Source organism: Varroa destructor, unplaced genomic scaffold (genome assembly GCF_002443255.2).
Source record: "Varroa destructor unplaced genomic scaffold, Vdes_3.0 BEIS01000007.1, whole genome shotgun sequence".
Taxonomy (NCBI): Eukaryota; Metazoa; Arthropoda; class Arachnida; order Mesostigmata; family Varroidae; genus Varroa; species Varroa destructor.
In genome coordinates this window covers 13,451,010-13,465,070 of record NW_019211460.1, presented here as the reverse complement: position 1 = coordinate 13,465,070, position 14,061 = coordinate 13,451,010, and the positions used below count along the sequence as shown (strand labels likewise).

General features: G+C 41.8%; 1 protein-coding gene across 21 annotated transcripts in view; it reads left to right on the top strand.

Moving 5' to 3' along the window:
* LOC111253600 (uncharacterized protein ZK1073.1) overlaps positions 1-14,061 on the top strand; it is a 183,078-nt gene that overhangs the window by 90,450 nt on the left and 78,567 nt on the right. For 9 of the 21 annotated variants that reach the window (XM_086973973.1, XM_086973969.1, XM_086973965.1 and 6 more), the window contains exon 1: positions 6,554-7,265. The exons of 8 other annotated variants lie outside the window; for them this stretch is intronic. In XM_086973973.1, coding sequence (XP_086830099.1) covers positions 7,233-7,265 — 33 coding nt within the window. In that variant the 5' untranslated portion in view covers positions 6,554-7,232. Of the gene's footprint in view, positions 1-6,553; positions 7,266-14,061 lie in introns of those variants that run through there. 4 more of the 21 variants (XM_022813264.2, XM_022813260.2, XM_022813258.2 and 1 more) reach the window with 1 other exon arrangement.

Here is a 14,061-nt window from a genome sequence, read left to right as displayed (position 1 = left end):
TGCAAGAAAGCTCGCAATCCTGCATTTGCCTGATTCGTACCGTCATCCACATGGAACGGTGCGGCAGCATCAGCTGAATGACTGACTACTTGCCCGATCGTTAGCTTTCTGCTTACAAACATATGACGTACAGAAACACATTCGTATGTGAACATTTGCTCTGTATGTAGATAATTTGTTGTAAAAGTTGTCCTAGTTGTAGTAGGGGGCAGGTTGGTCGAATTGATCGACGTCACTTTTCCGCACTTTCTTTCTCATTTGCCTTAAAATATAATAACCTAATAGTCAACACCATCTATGATAATCTCTACTGTCCTTGTGCGCTATGGCAGCAGTGCAGCTTCCACGTGATTAAGAGCATGCGACACGGTGCCCGTACCGCACTCGCTGGGTTCTGCGTGACGCGATACACGTAAAGCTTGAGATGCTCGAAGTCGCTCTTTCTCGGTATACCTTTCAGAGTATATTGGTGCCCGTATCATCAATAAGGTGCTATATCCCACAGAAAACAAACTCTTCACATCGGTCATAATCAACGAGCATGATTGCAGATTGTTGAAGAGCTAGCAAGCAATAATGATGAGCGGGCCCTTTTATCGCGTCAACGATCAACAGACCGACGACGCCACAGAAACCTATTTGCGACGCGAGCAGCTGCCATTGCTCTAGTAAGCGACCATAGCTGATCCGAGCTGGAGGTCGACTATTTTTATACAAATCGCCTATCGGCTCACTAAGTGAGTTTAGCCCTGTTTGTCCTGTGTCAGTCGACCAATGGAAAGATGGAGAGATATGACTATTGCTCAACGACGGCAACGCAGTGAAAGCAGCCAGCGGAAAAAAATGCGCCTGGAAAAGGTGCTTCGGATCGAGCGATAGTCAGTCTTAATAAAAATAACATACGAATATCTGTGTAGATACTGACAGATATGGAGTGCCACTGATACAATTGCTAGCGTTAACTACACTAAAACCATTTATTGCACATTATCGTGTCTATTGTTCGTATTGCCTCGAATAAAGGGAACTGTAGAAGTTGTACTTGCAGTTTTATTTTATTCCCTGTCAAAAAGTTTTGAAACTTGGTTGGAAACCGTTTCGCCTTGTTGGCTCTTGTTTGTCTGTTCAGATAGAAGGAAACCATCTAGAAACTCATTTTCTTGAGACTTTTCAGTTTCGTGCAGTTAATATTCCCCATCTAGTTTTTATCAGATACCGGTTAAGGGGATTAACGTTTCCTTTATAAGAAAAAAATACAGCTATTTTGTTGTCTGGTTCAGGTCGTGTGAATTTCTTTAGGGCTGAGGGGATGAGACTCTGTTTGCTGGACAGCGATTGCAGTTCTTTATTGGTCTGTACATACCATTTTCTTCATTTGGATAGAATCGTACCGTATAAAGGCGTGTTTCTCTTATCAGGAACAGATTCTATTGTGGTCGAATATAATGCACGAATCGAATTAGGACACGAGGATAGCTTAAATCGTAAACCCTTAAAATTTATATAAAGCCACAGGGTCCGGCCGGGCTAAATTCACGTCTGATCACACCCTAACAGACTTCGTAATGATGAGAAGATGGCTAAATTCAATGAGAACGTTATCTATTTAGCAGTAGCGTACTTTATGGTTTCCGGGAAAGGTTACCCGGAATGAGTCCAGCGCCTCTCAGATCACTGTCAATCGACCTGTAGGTAGCGAAGGTAGATTACATCAATATAATTGCTTTTAGTAACGTTTTACAGTTACAGATACACTTTGGGTTCCAATGCTTGTAAACATAATACGAGTTGTCAATGTATCTAAACGTACAAACGTCATTTTGAGGACAAACTAGACGTGTTCATTAGGGCATAGCTGCTTATTCTATTACAAACCTCGAAAACAGAATTTTTTTTTCATTTTGTAATACCTAGTAATCATTCTTATCCTGGCTTCAGTTACAGAGAGCCCTTACCGACAAACTGGGTCAATTTGGAAATTATCTTGCGTAGCAGCAGCAGCCTATCACACAGTAACAGTCTTTTTCGTTTTTATAAGAATGTCTTTCTTATGTGTCATGTGTAGCATCTCCGTACATGCCGAGCGGGGCAGAATAAAAATTGTTTTTAAATTTAAACATCCTATGATTTTTTGAGAGCTGGTTTACTTCATAAAAACTAAGGTGATAGCGAAGTGTTGGTGAAACACGAGTGATCTGACAGGTGAAAAAATGGCAAAAAAAAACAACTACAGTTGATAGTCTTGTCTACTAACAGTAGAAACCGTATGTTTGTTGCCACGTAAAAACTAGTGATTGCTGCTCTATTGGTCTCCGACCCTTCCAATGTCCAAGCGAGTAGAACCCGACTGATTTCCAGTCTTTTAAGATCTTTTGGAGGCTGAACTTAGTGTTTAGCAGTAGTGCTTTGATCTGGGTAGTGGTAGTTGATTCCTAGTCTTTCGAGTCAAGCAAACTCGACTGTTTTTTTGCTTGAGTAATAACACCAGCAAACACACAATGTGATTCATTATCAGTATAGGATCTATTATCGGTAATTTCGATTAATTTACTCGGAGAATAGAACGTAATGGTAGAAATATAAACGGCTTTCTTGGTTCTATCTTTACCTATTCCGGCAATTATAGAACGGTCAACTATAGACAAGACAGAGTAATAAGTAAACATTGGACACCCTTTTTTGTCGACATGATTATATAACCTTACAACCGTTATTGCTAGCTTTGTTGTGGCTTAGCAACTTCAGACGTATGCAAACTCCCATAGGCTATAGGAAGTTTTCCTGGCAATGCGGAATAAAGTATAGTGATACCAAGATCCATGCCTATGAGCGAGATCTTTAAAGTCATTTGTTTTATTGATTAGGTAATCATATCAGAAAGTATGTAAGTATTTTTTTGCAAGTGCTAAATTGATTTATTATCTGACCGATATGATCGTGCTACCGACATTATTAGTCCCGCAAATACCAGAAACGAAACTATCTATATCCGGTATATGTGTTCGGCCGGCAAATTTCGACCTTGCGGTCAGTTTACTACACTGCCTAAATACAAGAGTATAATTTATTCAAGTGCGCTTTTTAAGCGGGGGTTCTTTGAGGTTTTGCGCGCTTGTCACTCATCGGGCCGCTGTACCTCTGCCACTGTCGTACACTGAATATATACTACTGATCTTGTACGAAGGCCAGCAGTAGTGCAGTGACGCGGTCAGAGCGGCACATTGCGAGGCCCTGAAGGCACCGGAAACTACTGTTGTTAATTGCGGGTCCTTCGACGATTAGCGCCACTAATGGTAGTGAGTGCCCCTTCCCGAACATGGAAGTCTCTGTCTCGTAGTTTTGTAACGATCTGCTATGTCGCCAGTCCTATCAAGGCTCATTACCCGCAGCCTATACATGGTCAGAGCATTGCAGAAAAAATTTATGGTGAAATGCTCTATTCGACCCGTACTTACACACAAACGTCTACAGTGGCGTCTACAGTCTTCAATACGGTGGCGACCTGGGGACGTTTTGGGAAGTCCAGATTGAAACCTATATCGCTGGATAAACCAGAGATGCATAAACCTAGCACCGGCGGTAAATCTTATGCTGTCCGATTAAAAACAGCAAGTATGCTTCACGACTGAATGACGTACATTGTACTTGGTGGTGTTTTCGTACGAACTAACGTGAGACATGCTTCAAGCGCCACAGCGTACGGATTTTTTTGTGTTTCTTTACTGAAGTCGTTGGCTAATAGGCCAAGCGCAATGCCGAGATCGCTAAACATATTATGACACAAGTTCCACTTTTTGTCGTTTAATCTGACTGCATTGATCTAGGTGAATCTTCCTTCGTGACCCCACTTCATCGTCCCTGTCTCTTATACTTTGATCTCGAAACTAACTTCTTTAGCATATGCTACTGCTAAGATAGGCGGAAAAGCAATACATGGCAGAACTATGATCCTGCATAGAACAGAATAAAAACTCTGCAGGTAGGACATCAATTGACACAAGTTATTCTGCTATGTATATATATATAATTTGTTAACCGCCAATTTGACGCGACCGGCATTATAAGGTTAAACTAATAGTACTAACTAAAATAAACGCTTGCCATTAGTTCTGTTCCACGTCCTTAACTTATACCTTCGTTGCTGTACTGGTAGAAGAGTATTGCTGAAGAAGTCATGAATAAACAGCAGCCTATATGGGTCCATGAACTTACCGATGAACTTTTCCAGTTCTTTATATGCTACGCGTAATAGTTGTTCGTTTTACGTAAAATATACCAGTTCGGATTCCGTTCATCCGTTCCGGATATCTAAATACGAAACACAAAATGAAATCTTGTTCGTTGTACTATGACCGTACTCGTTTCGACTCCGTGTTAAAGGTATGTTAAGGGAAGAAGTCTTCGGCAACATAGCAGCGACTCCATTGCCCTGGCGTACATTTGTATTAATATACATCAATCGACCTCATTTGTTTATTTTGTGTATGTTTGATTTCAGTGTTATGACACATTTACATCCACTAGTCATCTACATATCAGATATATTATTACTCTGTTGTAGTCGAAGGGGGGCTACTTGTTTAACTGCCCTGGCCATCGTCAACAGGACCGTTCAGCGATTCAAATGCTTTCCTGTTTTACGTCTGTCACTGCCTCACATGTGTTTCTACTACTTTGGACGGCAAGTTCATTTTAACAAAAAATCAGATATGCCTACATTTGGTTCTCGGTTCGTCCTAGATGCAGTAGGCAAACACATAATCACAGCAATTCAGTGGGCGCAGACGTAGGCGCGAGCGCAATGCGGCTCTGGTATTGGCACTCCGCAGCTATCTATCTATCTGTCTGTATATTAGAGGAGGAGGTAATGGTTTTGTTTACTGCATAGCCAAGCGATCAGGTGCGAGCGGCTAAAAGCAAAAGATACGGCCAAGCTAAACTTAGTTCGAATCGAATATCTAAAGGTGGAGACTTGAAAATTTACGACGACCCAGACCTATTCTGGGGAGCCGTATTAATAGAAACCCATGGGAATAAATTAAAAATAACTATTTCAATATATTTCAGCATGTTGATTGGAAGCCCCGAATAGACTGAGCTGTAGACGATGAAATTTTAGATTCTTTTATATAGGATGACGCTAGTAGAAATGTATATATTTATTTCAAACGTATATATATATGAGCGCCACGCTACGCTTTGGGATATTTGAGCATGGCATAAAGTACCATTTCAAGTTTATTCTAATTAGGCAGGTGTTCATATTAATAAATAAATATATCTTAGTTTGCACTAGCATTAAACATGAATGAATTACGTTCGAGAGTAATCCACGATGACGCGGGACTTCCTGGCGCATCGAGGGTCTTTCAATTGTCGCGCCCGCTGGATTGGCATTCGTATCCTGTACTAAATTAGTTAACTGGGAAATCCAACCAGCTGATACATAATTCATTCCTAGTAGATTGTACCGTGATAACAGTTTCACTGAACATTTCGTGTGATTTTGGATAACATCCATTTAAAAAAAGTAAGTAGGCACTGATATTTTTGGCAATGGCATCGTTGTTCAATATGTTTTGTCCTCGACATTCTGGGCCGAGGAAAAGGACAGACTCCTTAAGGGATCGCGTGCCGGCAGTACCATAGTCATCAATGACGGAAGATCCTCATTACTTCGTGTCGAGTTAGGACATTTTGTCCAAAAGATTTCGGAACAACTTCACTATCCCGCCCTATCCTATTGCGACTCACTCCGCCAGTGAGACCCTATGCCACCTACTAAGAAATTCATTAAAAGGTTTTGTGGAGTGTCGATGAATCAGCTCAAATAGCCGTGTTTTCATTAGGCAGGATCAGGCGTCGTTTTCGATGCTGTATTACTTATGACTGCGTTGCATTATACAGCAGCACATTTATCTTGCGCTGCCTGTAATATATTTCTTTTCCGCTAGTTTGACTCAATCAAACCCGTTTTTTTTTTATTGCTAGCGTAAGTGTCAAAGACTACGGAACAAAGAACGGGAAAATACAGAACAACAAAATTGCACACAATCGCTTAAGCGATTCAAGACCCGGGACCAACTTATCCAGCTTCAGGCAACTCTTAAGCGTACAGTGCATCTACGTGCACTACATACATACTATAATGCCATTTGTGATGCGTCATATACAGTGCTACCCTGAAAAGCACGACCGAACACCCCTACGATACGCATAAGCGGAAAGCTAAACCAGAACAGAGAACGCATGCTTATCGTGCCGCCCATCTTGCCGACGAAAAACACAGTCCGACCGCAGCATTGACGCCACTCTACAGTCTGTCGGGTGTCCTTTCTTTTTCTATGCCGCCTGATGCGTTCGACTGTCGATGCTGGCCCTACTGCTGGCGTGCATTGAGTTGCCTTTGCCGTTGACTAGCTTAACCGTCCTCTCATAAGCTCTCTAACTGTCTAGATGGCGCGACTGACTGCGCAGTGCTTGTAAACACAGAGGGATCCCTTCCTCCTTCTTTCCACCGGTTTGTGTGCGTGAGCATAACGTATAAAGGGCCAGGGGCAGACACGCATCTCCATCGTGACCACTCGCTCTTATTGAGTAATAAAAACATGAACTGCTCATTAACAATTTTCAGTGACAGTTTCTTCGGAATCGTGAGTGCCTAATACTGGTTCCAAAGTGTCATACACTAGCGTACGTTTACTTCCTCCACTGAGAACACAACGTCAGGAGTGCGCCACTGTCGTCGTTGCTCAATTGGACCTGATTGATGCAAACCTGACTCCCCATAGATTTTTTTGACTAGCTGGAAGCCCATTGTTCCTTAGCCACATCTTCTAGATTCACCGAGCCACGCAAGAAATATCCCATTGCAGAAATAAGATCTTTAATTAATAAGCGCATGAAGTACTTGCGTGCCACACCAGTGTAACTATAGGACAATATAGGCGGACAGCGATAGCTCGTACTGTTTATATTCACCTATTTTACTACGTCAAGCTCAACTACTAACTCGTGAATGTCGTATGGGGACTATACTACGCATATAATTGTTATACCGATATAAAGGAATTTTTGATCACGAAAAACGAGATTGACCCGGGTCCGACCCGAGGAAGGTTTTAGAGCACAGTGCTTTCCAAATCGATCTCGAGGTCGTTTGTTGCATTTACGAGTTTCTCTTCTAACCCAACGTCTAGTGAACTTACAAAGTGGCGGATTCAGCGAGCAAGATGGGCTTCGGTACGCATGAATCAAACGATACGGTGAGTTCCCAGAATGATTATAATTATTAGGAATGTGAGGGACAAACTTACCAAGTAAGAAACATTAACATTAATAACGCGAATTACACTATTTTGCATAAGTATTTCGCTATTTACTTACGTGCTGTTTACACGCATGCTGGCATGTACATGGAGCTGCGCATACAAACGGATTTTGTTTAGTAGTTATAGGCGAACGCCTCGCCGCTTGTGTGCCTTGGAGTGCACATGTTTATCAGCCTTTACTAAGCGCTGCTGACACAGTCACTCACAACACAGCGAACTGCAGTTCTTTTGTTGGGCTGCCCAATTATGTCCCAGTTGTATACCGAGGCTGAGGTTTGCTCTTGCGCTTTGTTACGTAGTAAAAGAAATGGGTAGACGTTCGTGGGCCGAAAGCTGCGCACTGAACAGCTCCGAAATATCTGCGCTATTCAGTTGGGAATGACGGAGGCCTGTATTGAAGTTCAGCTCGTTCGGATTGTCAAAGTTACCGGCAAAGAGTGTAACAGAGAGAAAAATGGTAATGCCTTTTGGGATTACTAATATTTGCAGAACAAGTAGTGACGGGTTTGTAAAGTCGGCGACGGTCTTGTTCTGGCTCTTCGGACTAACTGGACGAAAGGTTGCGCTTTAGACAACAACGCAGACAAAAATACAGAGAGTAAGCCCGAGAAATCATTACGGCACCCATCAAAATCTTGTAACTGCGAACCCCATTCCGCAGCTCGCACAGAAAGGCAATACGTTAGACAACAACAAACGACTTGAAAAAAGACATGGTGCTCCGATATCCGGGTCTACTCTAACATGATGTACGCCATCACGCCCTGACCCGCATTGAACAACTTAGCAGTAATCGATTTAGCTAGCCCAGGCACGACGACTTGCGCTGCTATCTCCCAGACGTTTTATAGGTTCATCCTATATTACATAAAGGCGTTGCTACTGGACATAATCGCGATAGACCGAAAAAGCGTTTAATGTTGGCAATAAATACTGGCCGCACTAGCAGTCAAAGGTGGCCTGTTGCACCGCAAATATACACCGCCTAAAAATCAACCCATCAGACGCACACGCGCTGACTGTATACAGCAACGCAGTTAGCGATGAAATAGAAGGATGAAAGCGATGAAGTTTATTGTGTTAGAAAAATGAGGAACAAGAGTGGCGCCATTGTGGTCATGATAGCTTTCAGATCTTGTACTATGTACGGTCGGGCCGTTTTACTTCACCATCTGACTCGGCTGTTATCGACGTTGAACAGCTAAGTGGTAGCGTTTAAATAAGACTGACTGACTGACTGACTTTGCGTGTTTCCATACGTAGAGTGTCGAAATGTCACTGAAAACCAGCAAATACTAATTAGCAGATTATTTTGTTCAACTAAATGTACATGATGCGATTTGTACTTCTCACTATGCACGTTGCTAGGAGGCTGGGAGAAGGCTTGTCGCTGTCGTAGATAGAAAGCATTGGAAGAGGTGTAATAGGAAATGGGAGGTTGGTCTCGTATGATGTCAAAGCGGATTAAAAAATCGTGAATACGTTTTGTTAAAAAAGCTGCATTTTGCCGCCAACCCAAAGGCAGGAGCAGCGGCTCTATCAAGAAGCACCGGTGGAACGTTCGAAAGAAACGAGCTCATTTTTATTAGCGAAACTGAACAAAACGTGGGACCCTCGAGAACTAAGAAAAGTCTGTCCCTCAGACGACCCTCATGTCGAGATTCTTAGAAAGAACTCCTATCAAGTTTTTCGATATGGTGGTGAGCGGTCTTCCGAACACCATGTCGTCCTAAAAATCAAACATCCATTAAATATTATGATGTGTTCTACGATTTCCGGCGAGGGCCACCACAATGACACATTTTGCACAAAGGATACTCGAACAGCAGGATATGCTGAGCCTATAGAGAGCGCAACGTGACCGAAGTAATAATTTTCTGACAATGAGTACGTCATGCACGATGCCGTCTGGAAAATTATTGATTCGGGAAGTAACCAATATTCGAAATGACCCTGAAAAGATTATTAATTTATAGTACAAAATCCACTCACAGCTGAGATAGTGGAAAACAGTATCAGACGCGTATCACAAAAACGGCGACACTTATTGGTGCAAAAAGGCTATGTTACAAACTACTGTTTTTTGACAGTGTTAAATGTTTGGGTCCGTTTTTTAACATGGAGGGCATTATTGTAAAATGGTAATCTTCAACAGTTTAAAAAATATCTCGTTTTAGCGTAGTTGGTCCTAAGAGCTGAAATTTTTTGACTGATTTTATTTGAGTATGCTTGTCGAACCATCACTGTGGATATATATATGTCAAGGGAGAGACAGAAATTTATTTGGATGCGACTAGTGGATTCAAGCACAAACATCTGAACAGGCAACGAAAACCCCCGTAGGCCCACTTTATTGTGTTAAGGTCAATTGTGGAGAATACGATAACGATGTATAGTGTATACACGTGTTCATGGGTCGATACACAGTCGTCTGAAAGCTTCTAGAAACTAAGTCTGTCTCCGTGAAGAACATTGAGCTCAGCATAATTTGCTAAGACTGACCATGTTTAAATATGGATTGTCTTTAAAGCGTTCAGTAGATTTCACAAAGTGATGCCCGCTGTTATAGTAAATCGATTACTACGTTCCCTGCGGGTAATCTCCTAGATTGACGGGAATAGCATTCTGTGTCTGTTCTTTTCGATGCTAGCAAGCATCGATTTTATGATCAGTCATGACATGGCATTTTACAGAAAGTTTATCATAAGGGTAAACATATATTGGTGATCTGTTTATTTTGCATCAAAATAGAAAATTAAATTACCAACGTGGAATTTTCTAGCATTTAGTATTGCAGGTTTTTGTGAATAAACTATGTTTATTAACTGATACTGCTCTACCAAAAGCGTTTATGGAAGAAGTACCATGTACAAGCTTTTTTATATTTGGTACAGTGATCGTCTTATGGTGCTGTTTCACGTTATTCTACCGAACATCTCATTGTTGTCTATGTAACATTATTGTTGTTACAGCAGTCATCGTAACGCTCTGGCAATAACTTCCCTTTATTAAATATATGTTAGTTGAGAAATGGAATGGGAATCCTTGCTCCGGATAAATCTTCTAGCCTAATTTCAAAGTAAGCTTTTTTTCCTTAATTTCTTTGCCAATTCTGCTTGTTTGCCATTTGATTTTCGTTTATGTCGCTGTCAGGCCAAGCCTTGGCAGTGCAGTCAACAGCGTTTTACTTGGGCTTTTGTTACTACTTCAGTCTGCTTCTGAGTTCCGCTCTGGGGAAACCGGAAAAAGACTCGCTATCGTATATCTAAACAGAGATCCTGTACAAGCCGTTATCGATCGACCCGTAATAGTGGCTGGCTTTTTGGCAAAATTATCTGTTTTTGCCGTATGTCTTAACATCAGCGGAATCTTCTCGATTGCGATCGTCGTTCTGGCGGCAGGTAGCGAAATTGGTATGATAAAGTGCCAACTTGGCAAGATAGCGGTTATTGACAGGGGCAGCGCCTAGTTTAAGTGGCTAGATTTGCTTGTCATAATCACATGTGGGCCATGGGCGTTATCGGTGTTCTATGGGCAATAATCTGTAATCTATACGTATTCGGAGAAAGCTAGGAATCGTTGTGTAAATAGTAAAAATATATTATGGGAAAGCCATTAAGTATTTCTCCATAGAAATTACGCTGGCCAAATTACGAGGTAATACTCCCGAACGAAGTTGCTAGTCGAGGTTGATTATCCCGACGTGGGCAACGTTCGGGTGTGTAAGGAATAAACAGTAGCTGAACCTCAAAGTTGAAAACAAATTCATCTAGTTTTGCCTAAAGCACACCATTAGAATATGATTGTACTAAAGCTATTCTAGAATCTTATGGACGGCTGGATGAAAACACGTTTATAACCAGCCAACACTATCGGGAGCCATATCCTTGAATCTCAAAAAATCAAGTAGCTGATATAATTCAGAGAGCTCAAGGTTCAGTTCTATAGAGCATTATCAGACTGGTTGTCTTTTTCGTCAGAACTAACAAAACCGAAACATGCTCTAGGATCACAGTGACTGAGTAATCCCAAAAAGAGAAGCGTTTCTCTCTGATTGAAAGGCTAAAGGAACTATTTAAGACCCGTAATCAATTTGAAGATAATATAATACACCTAAAGGATTGATAAAGACCTAACTTCATCAGAGCCACATCATCTACCTAGTTGTCAGCTACTTATAGTTACGAATTTTATAGTATCAGTGGGACCACTATTATTTTGGGCTTATACATCACGAACAATTTGCTCCGCTACCGTCGAATGAGCACCGAGATCATTTTATACCAAATTAACGTTTTTCAACTTAGTAAAATTGACCTTCTATAACACAAGCTAAATAAATTCTGTTACGAACTAAGAGTTAGAGATGTACTATGCTCAAATGTAGTCATGGACACGGCCCCGCACATAACTGCTGTCTGTTTGTCGATAAACGAGTTACAGCGTTTGTTCAGTCACTCATTCGCTTTATTATATCGTTATACTTCCGGTAAATATAAGGCGGTTCAGTCACTCATTCGCATTATTATATCGTTATACTTCCGGTAAATATAAGGCGGTTCAGTCACTCATTCGCATTATTATATCGTTATACTTCCGGTAAATATAAGGCGGTTCAGTCGTAGCATGATGCGATCTCTACCTATAGCAATGCCAGTCACTTAAACAGTAGCAGGCCCTGCAGAAATCCGATCAGCGAAGGGCGCTTGCGGAGTGGCATGAGACACTGACACATTGTTCTATAAGAAGACAGCGGTATGGGCAGTGAAAGTTGGTCGCCCGACGGTCAACAACTTCGAAGGACTCGAGTGTGCCAGAACAGAGCTCAGTTAGCAGAGAATTCAAACTTTTCCGATCTGTATTTGCTTCATTATGGTGACCAACGAAAGCAACGGCGAATGTGAGGTTGGCAACGGTAACAACATCAATAGAGGTCGTTGTATGGATTACAACACTGGCACGTAAGATCGACCTGTTCTGCAGACTGTTCTGCAGACATCACTGATTCGAGCCATACAAGTAGAGCGGTGACAGATGAAATGACAGCATGTAGCCGCTAGAAACTAGGAACAAAATGCGAGTGCTATGGTGGTAGCGGCGAAAGTTGTTCATTGTAACTCCAACCGTGCCTATATACGATAGGCAGACCCAAAGGCATACAGGGGAATATCTATACAACAACCTAGAGATCAAGAAAATGGAAGAAGCACAAAAAGACAGATCGAGATTCTGGCGGAACAAAAAGTAGATGGGAAATGGGCGGCTATACAGGAGGTCTTAGTATAAGGTGAAACCTGTTGAAGGCAACCTTCCTGCTATCGGCGAGAAGACGGGCCTAGCGCCAGTGAGAAATGTTCGTGCATGCGAAACAACCAAGAATGATTAAAGGCTTGGCAGGTCATCGATGATGCCGACACGCTAAGCTTTGGCTCTGCTGTTCGAACAGATGTTGTCGAAAATAGGTAGTAAAAAGCAAATTCATTCATCCAGAAATGGTATCACTGACGTTAAAGGTCATAGTAGTCACATTTTTAGTACAAATAATGACCACAGGTAGATGTAAACAGGTGTACACAGACAGACTGACACTCATTCGACGGGTATGAGGCTGTAACGGGAGAGGACAACGCTGTAGATGGCGGGACGACTATAGTCTTGCAGCGTTTGAAAACGACGAGGTGTTTCGTGTTTTAGTGCCACAATAGCTGCTAACACTGATGCTTGAACGGCCGATGTCGTCACGTAAACATCACCGCAATCTTAAACAAGGAACCGGTCGCAGGCGATTGTATGGTAAGAAATTCGTTTTGGAGTAGGTAAAATGCAAATCAACAAATGGGCTGGACAGAGATAGCTATGGCCAACCTGCTGCGATCGTTTTGTTGTTTTTTTTTTCTCAATTTAAGAGTATTCGGCTGCAACTCCTATTCGATAACTAAATTTGAGATAATTGAATGTTTTTTTTTATTTTACTAGAAAGCGTGATTGCTTGCTAGGCGCTGTTGTGTGACACAGGCGTTCGGCCCTCCTTTTGTGAGGCGAAATTATTTTAGGCGTTGAAGCTGAATATAAAATTATTGGCTCTGCTGTTATCTTAGTCCGGGCGTACTGTGCCGTCTTTGTTACACGTCCGAGAGCCTCTAACTCCTAAAACGGAAATTTAAAAAATAGCCAAATCTATAACTGTACATTTAACGACAGGAAAATTAAATTAAAACAAATAAACCGAAAAGTGAGATACATTTTCGTCCAGGCAAATGGCAACTGATTATACTCCAAAATTTCAAAGAAAACAATTTTTTTTCCACTTAAAAAAAGCAAAAACTATCATATTGGCTCCGAGATCATGATCTAGATGTGCTATAGCTTCATAGCAAAAACCATTGCCGCCTCCCACAACATTTTGGGGCACAGGAGGTACATGTCTGGTCCGTGCGCATAACATTTTTCATAAAGGTCCAAAATGCAGAGGTCTAAGATCTTTATTTAAAGATGACTGGAACAAACAGTCCTCTAAGACAGAAGAATTGGGGAATTCTCCAGTAGGGGTGTATGCGTAAAGGTTAAGTCATCGTCGGGAGCAGCCATCAAGGTGTCATTCCGAGTAATGTTAGGTTGATTGCATAGATAACAAAGAGCGCACAACGAGACGGCACTTAACGGTTTCTGCTGATGCCGCTACTATTCTTCTAGTTGCCAGGGGAATCGGTACCTAGCCATTGAGACCGAA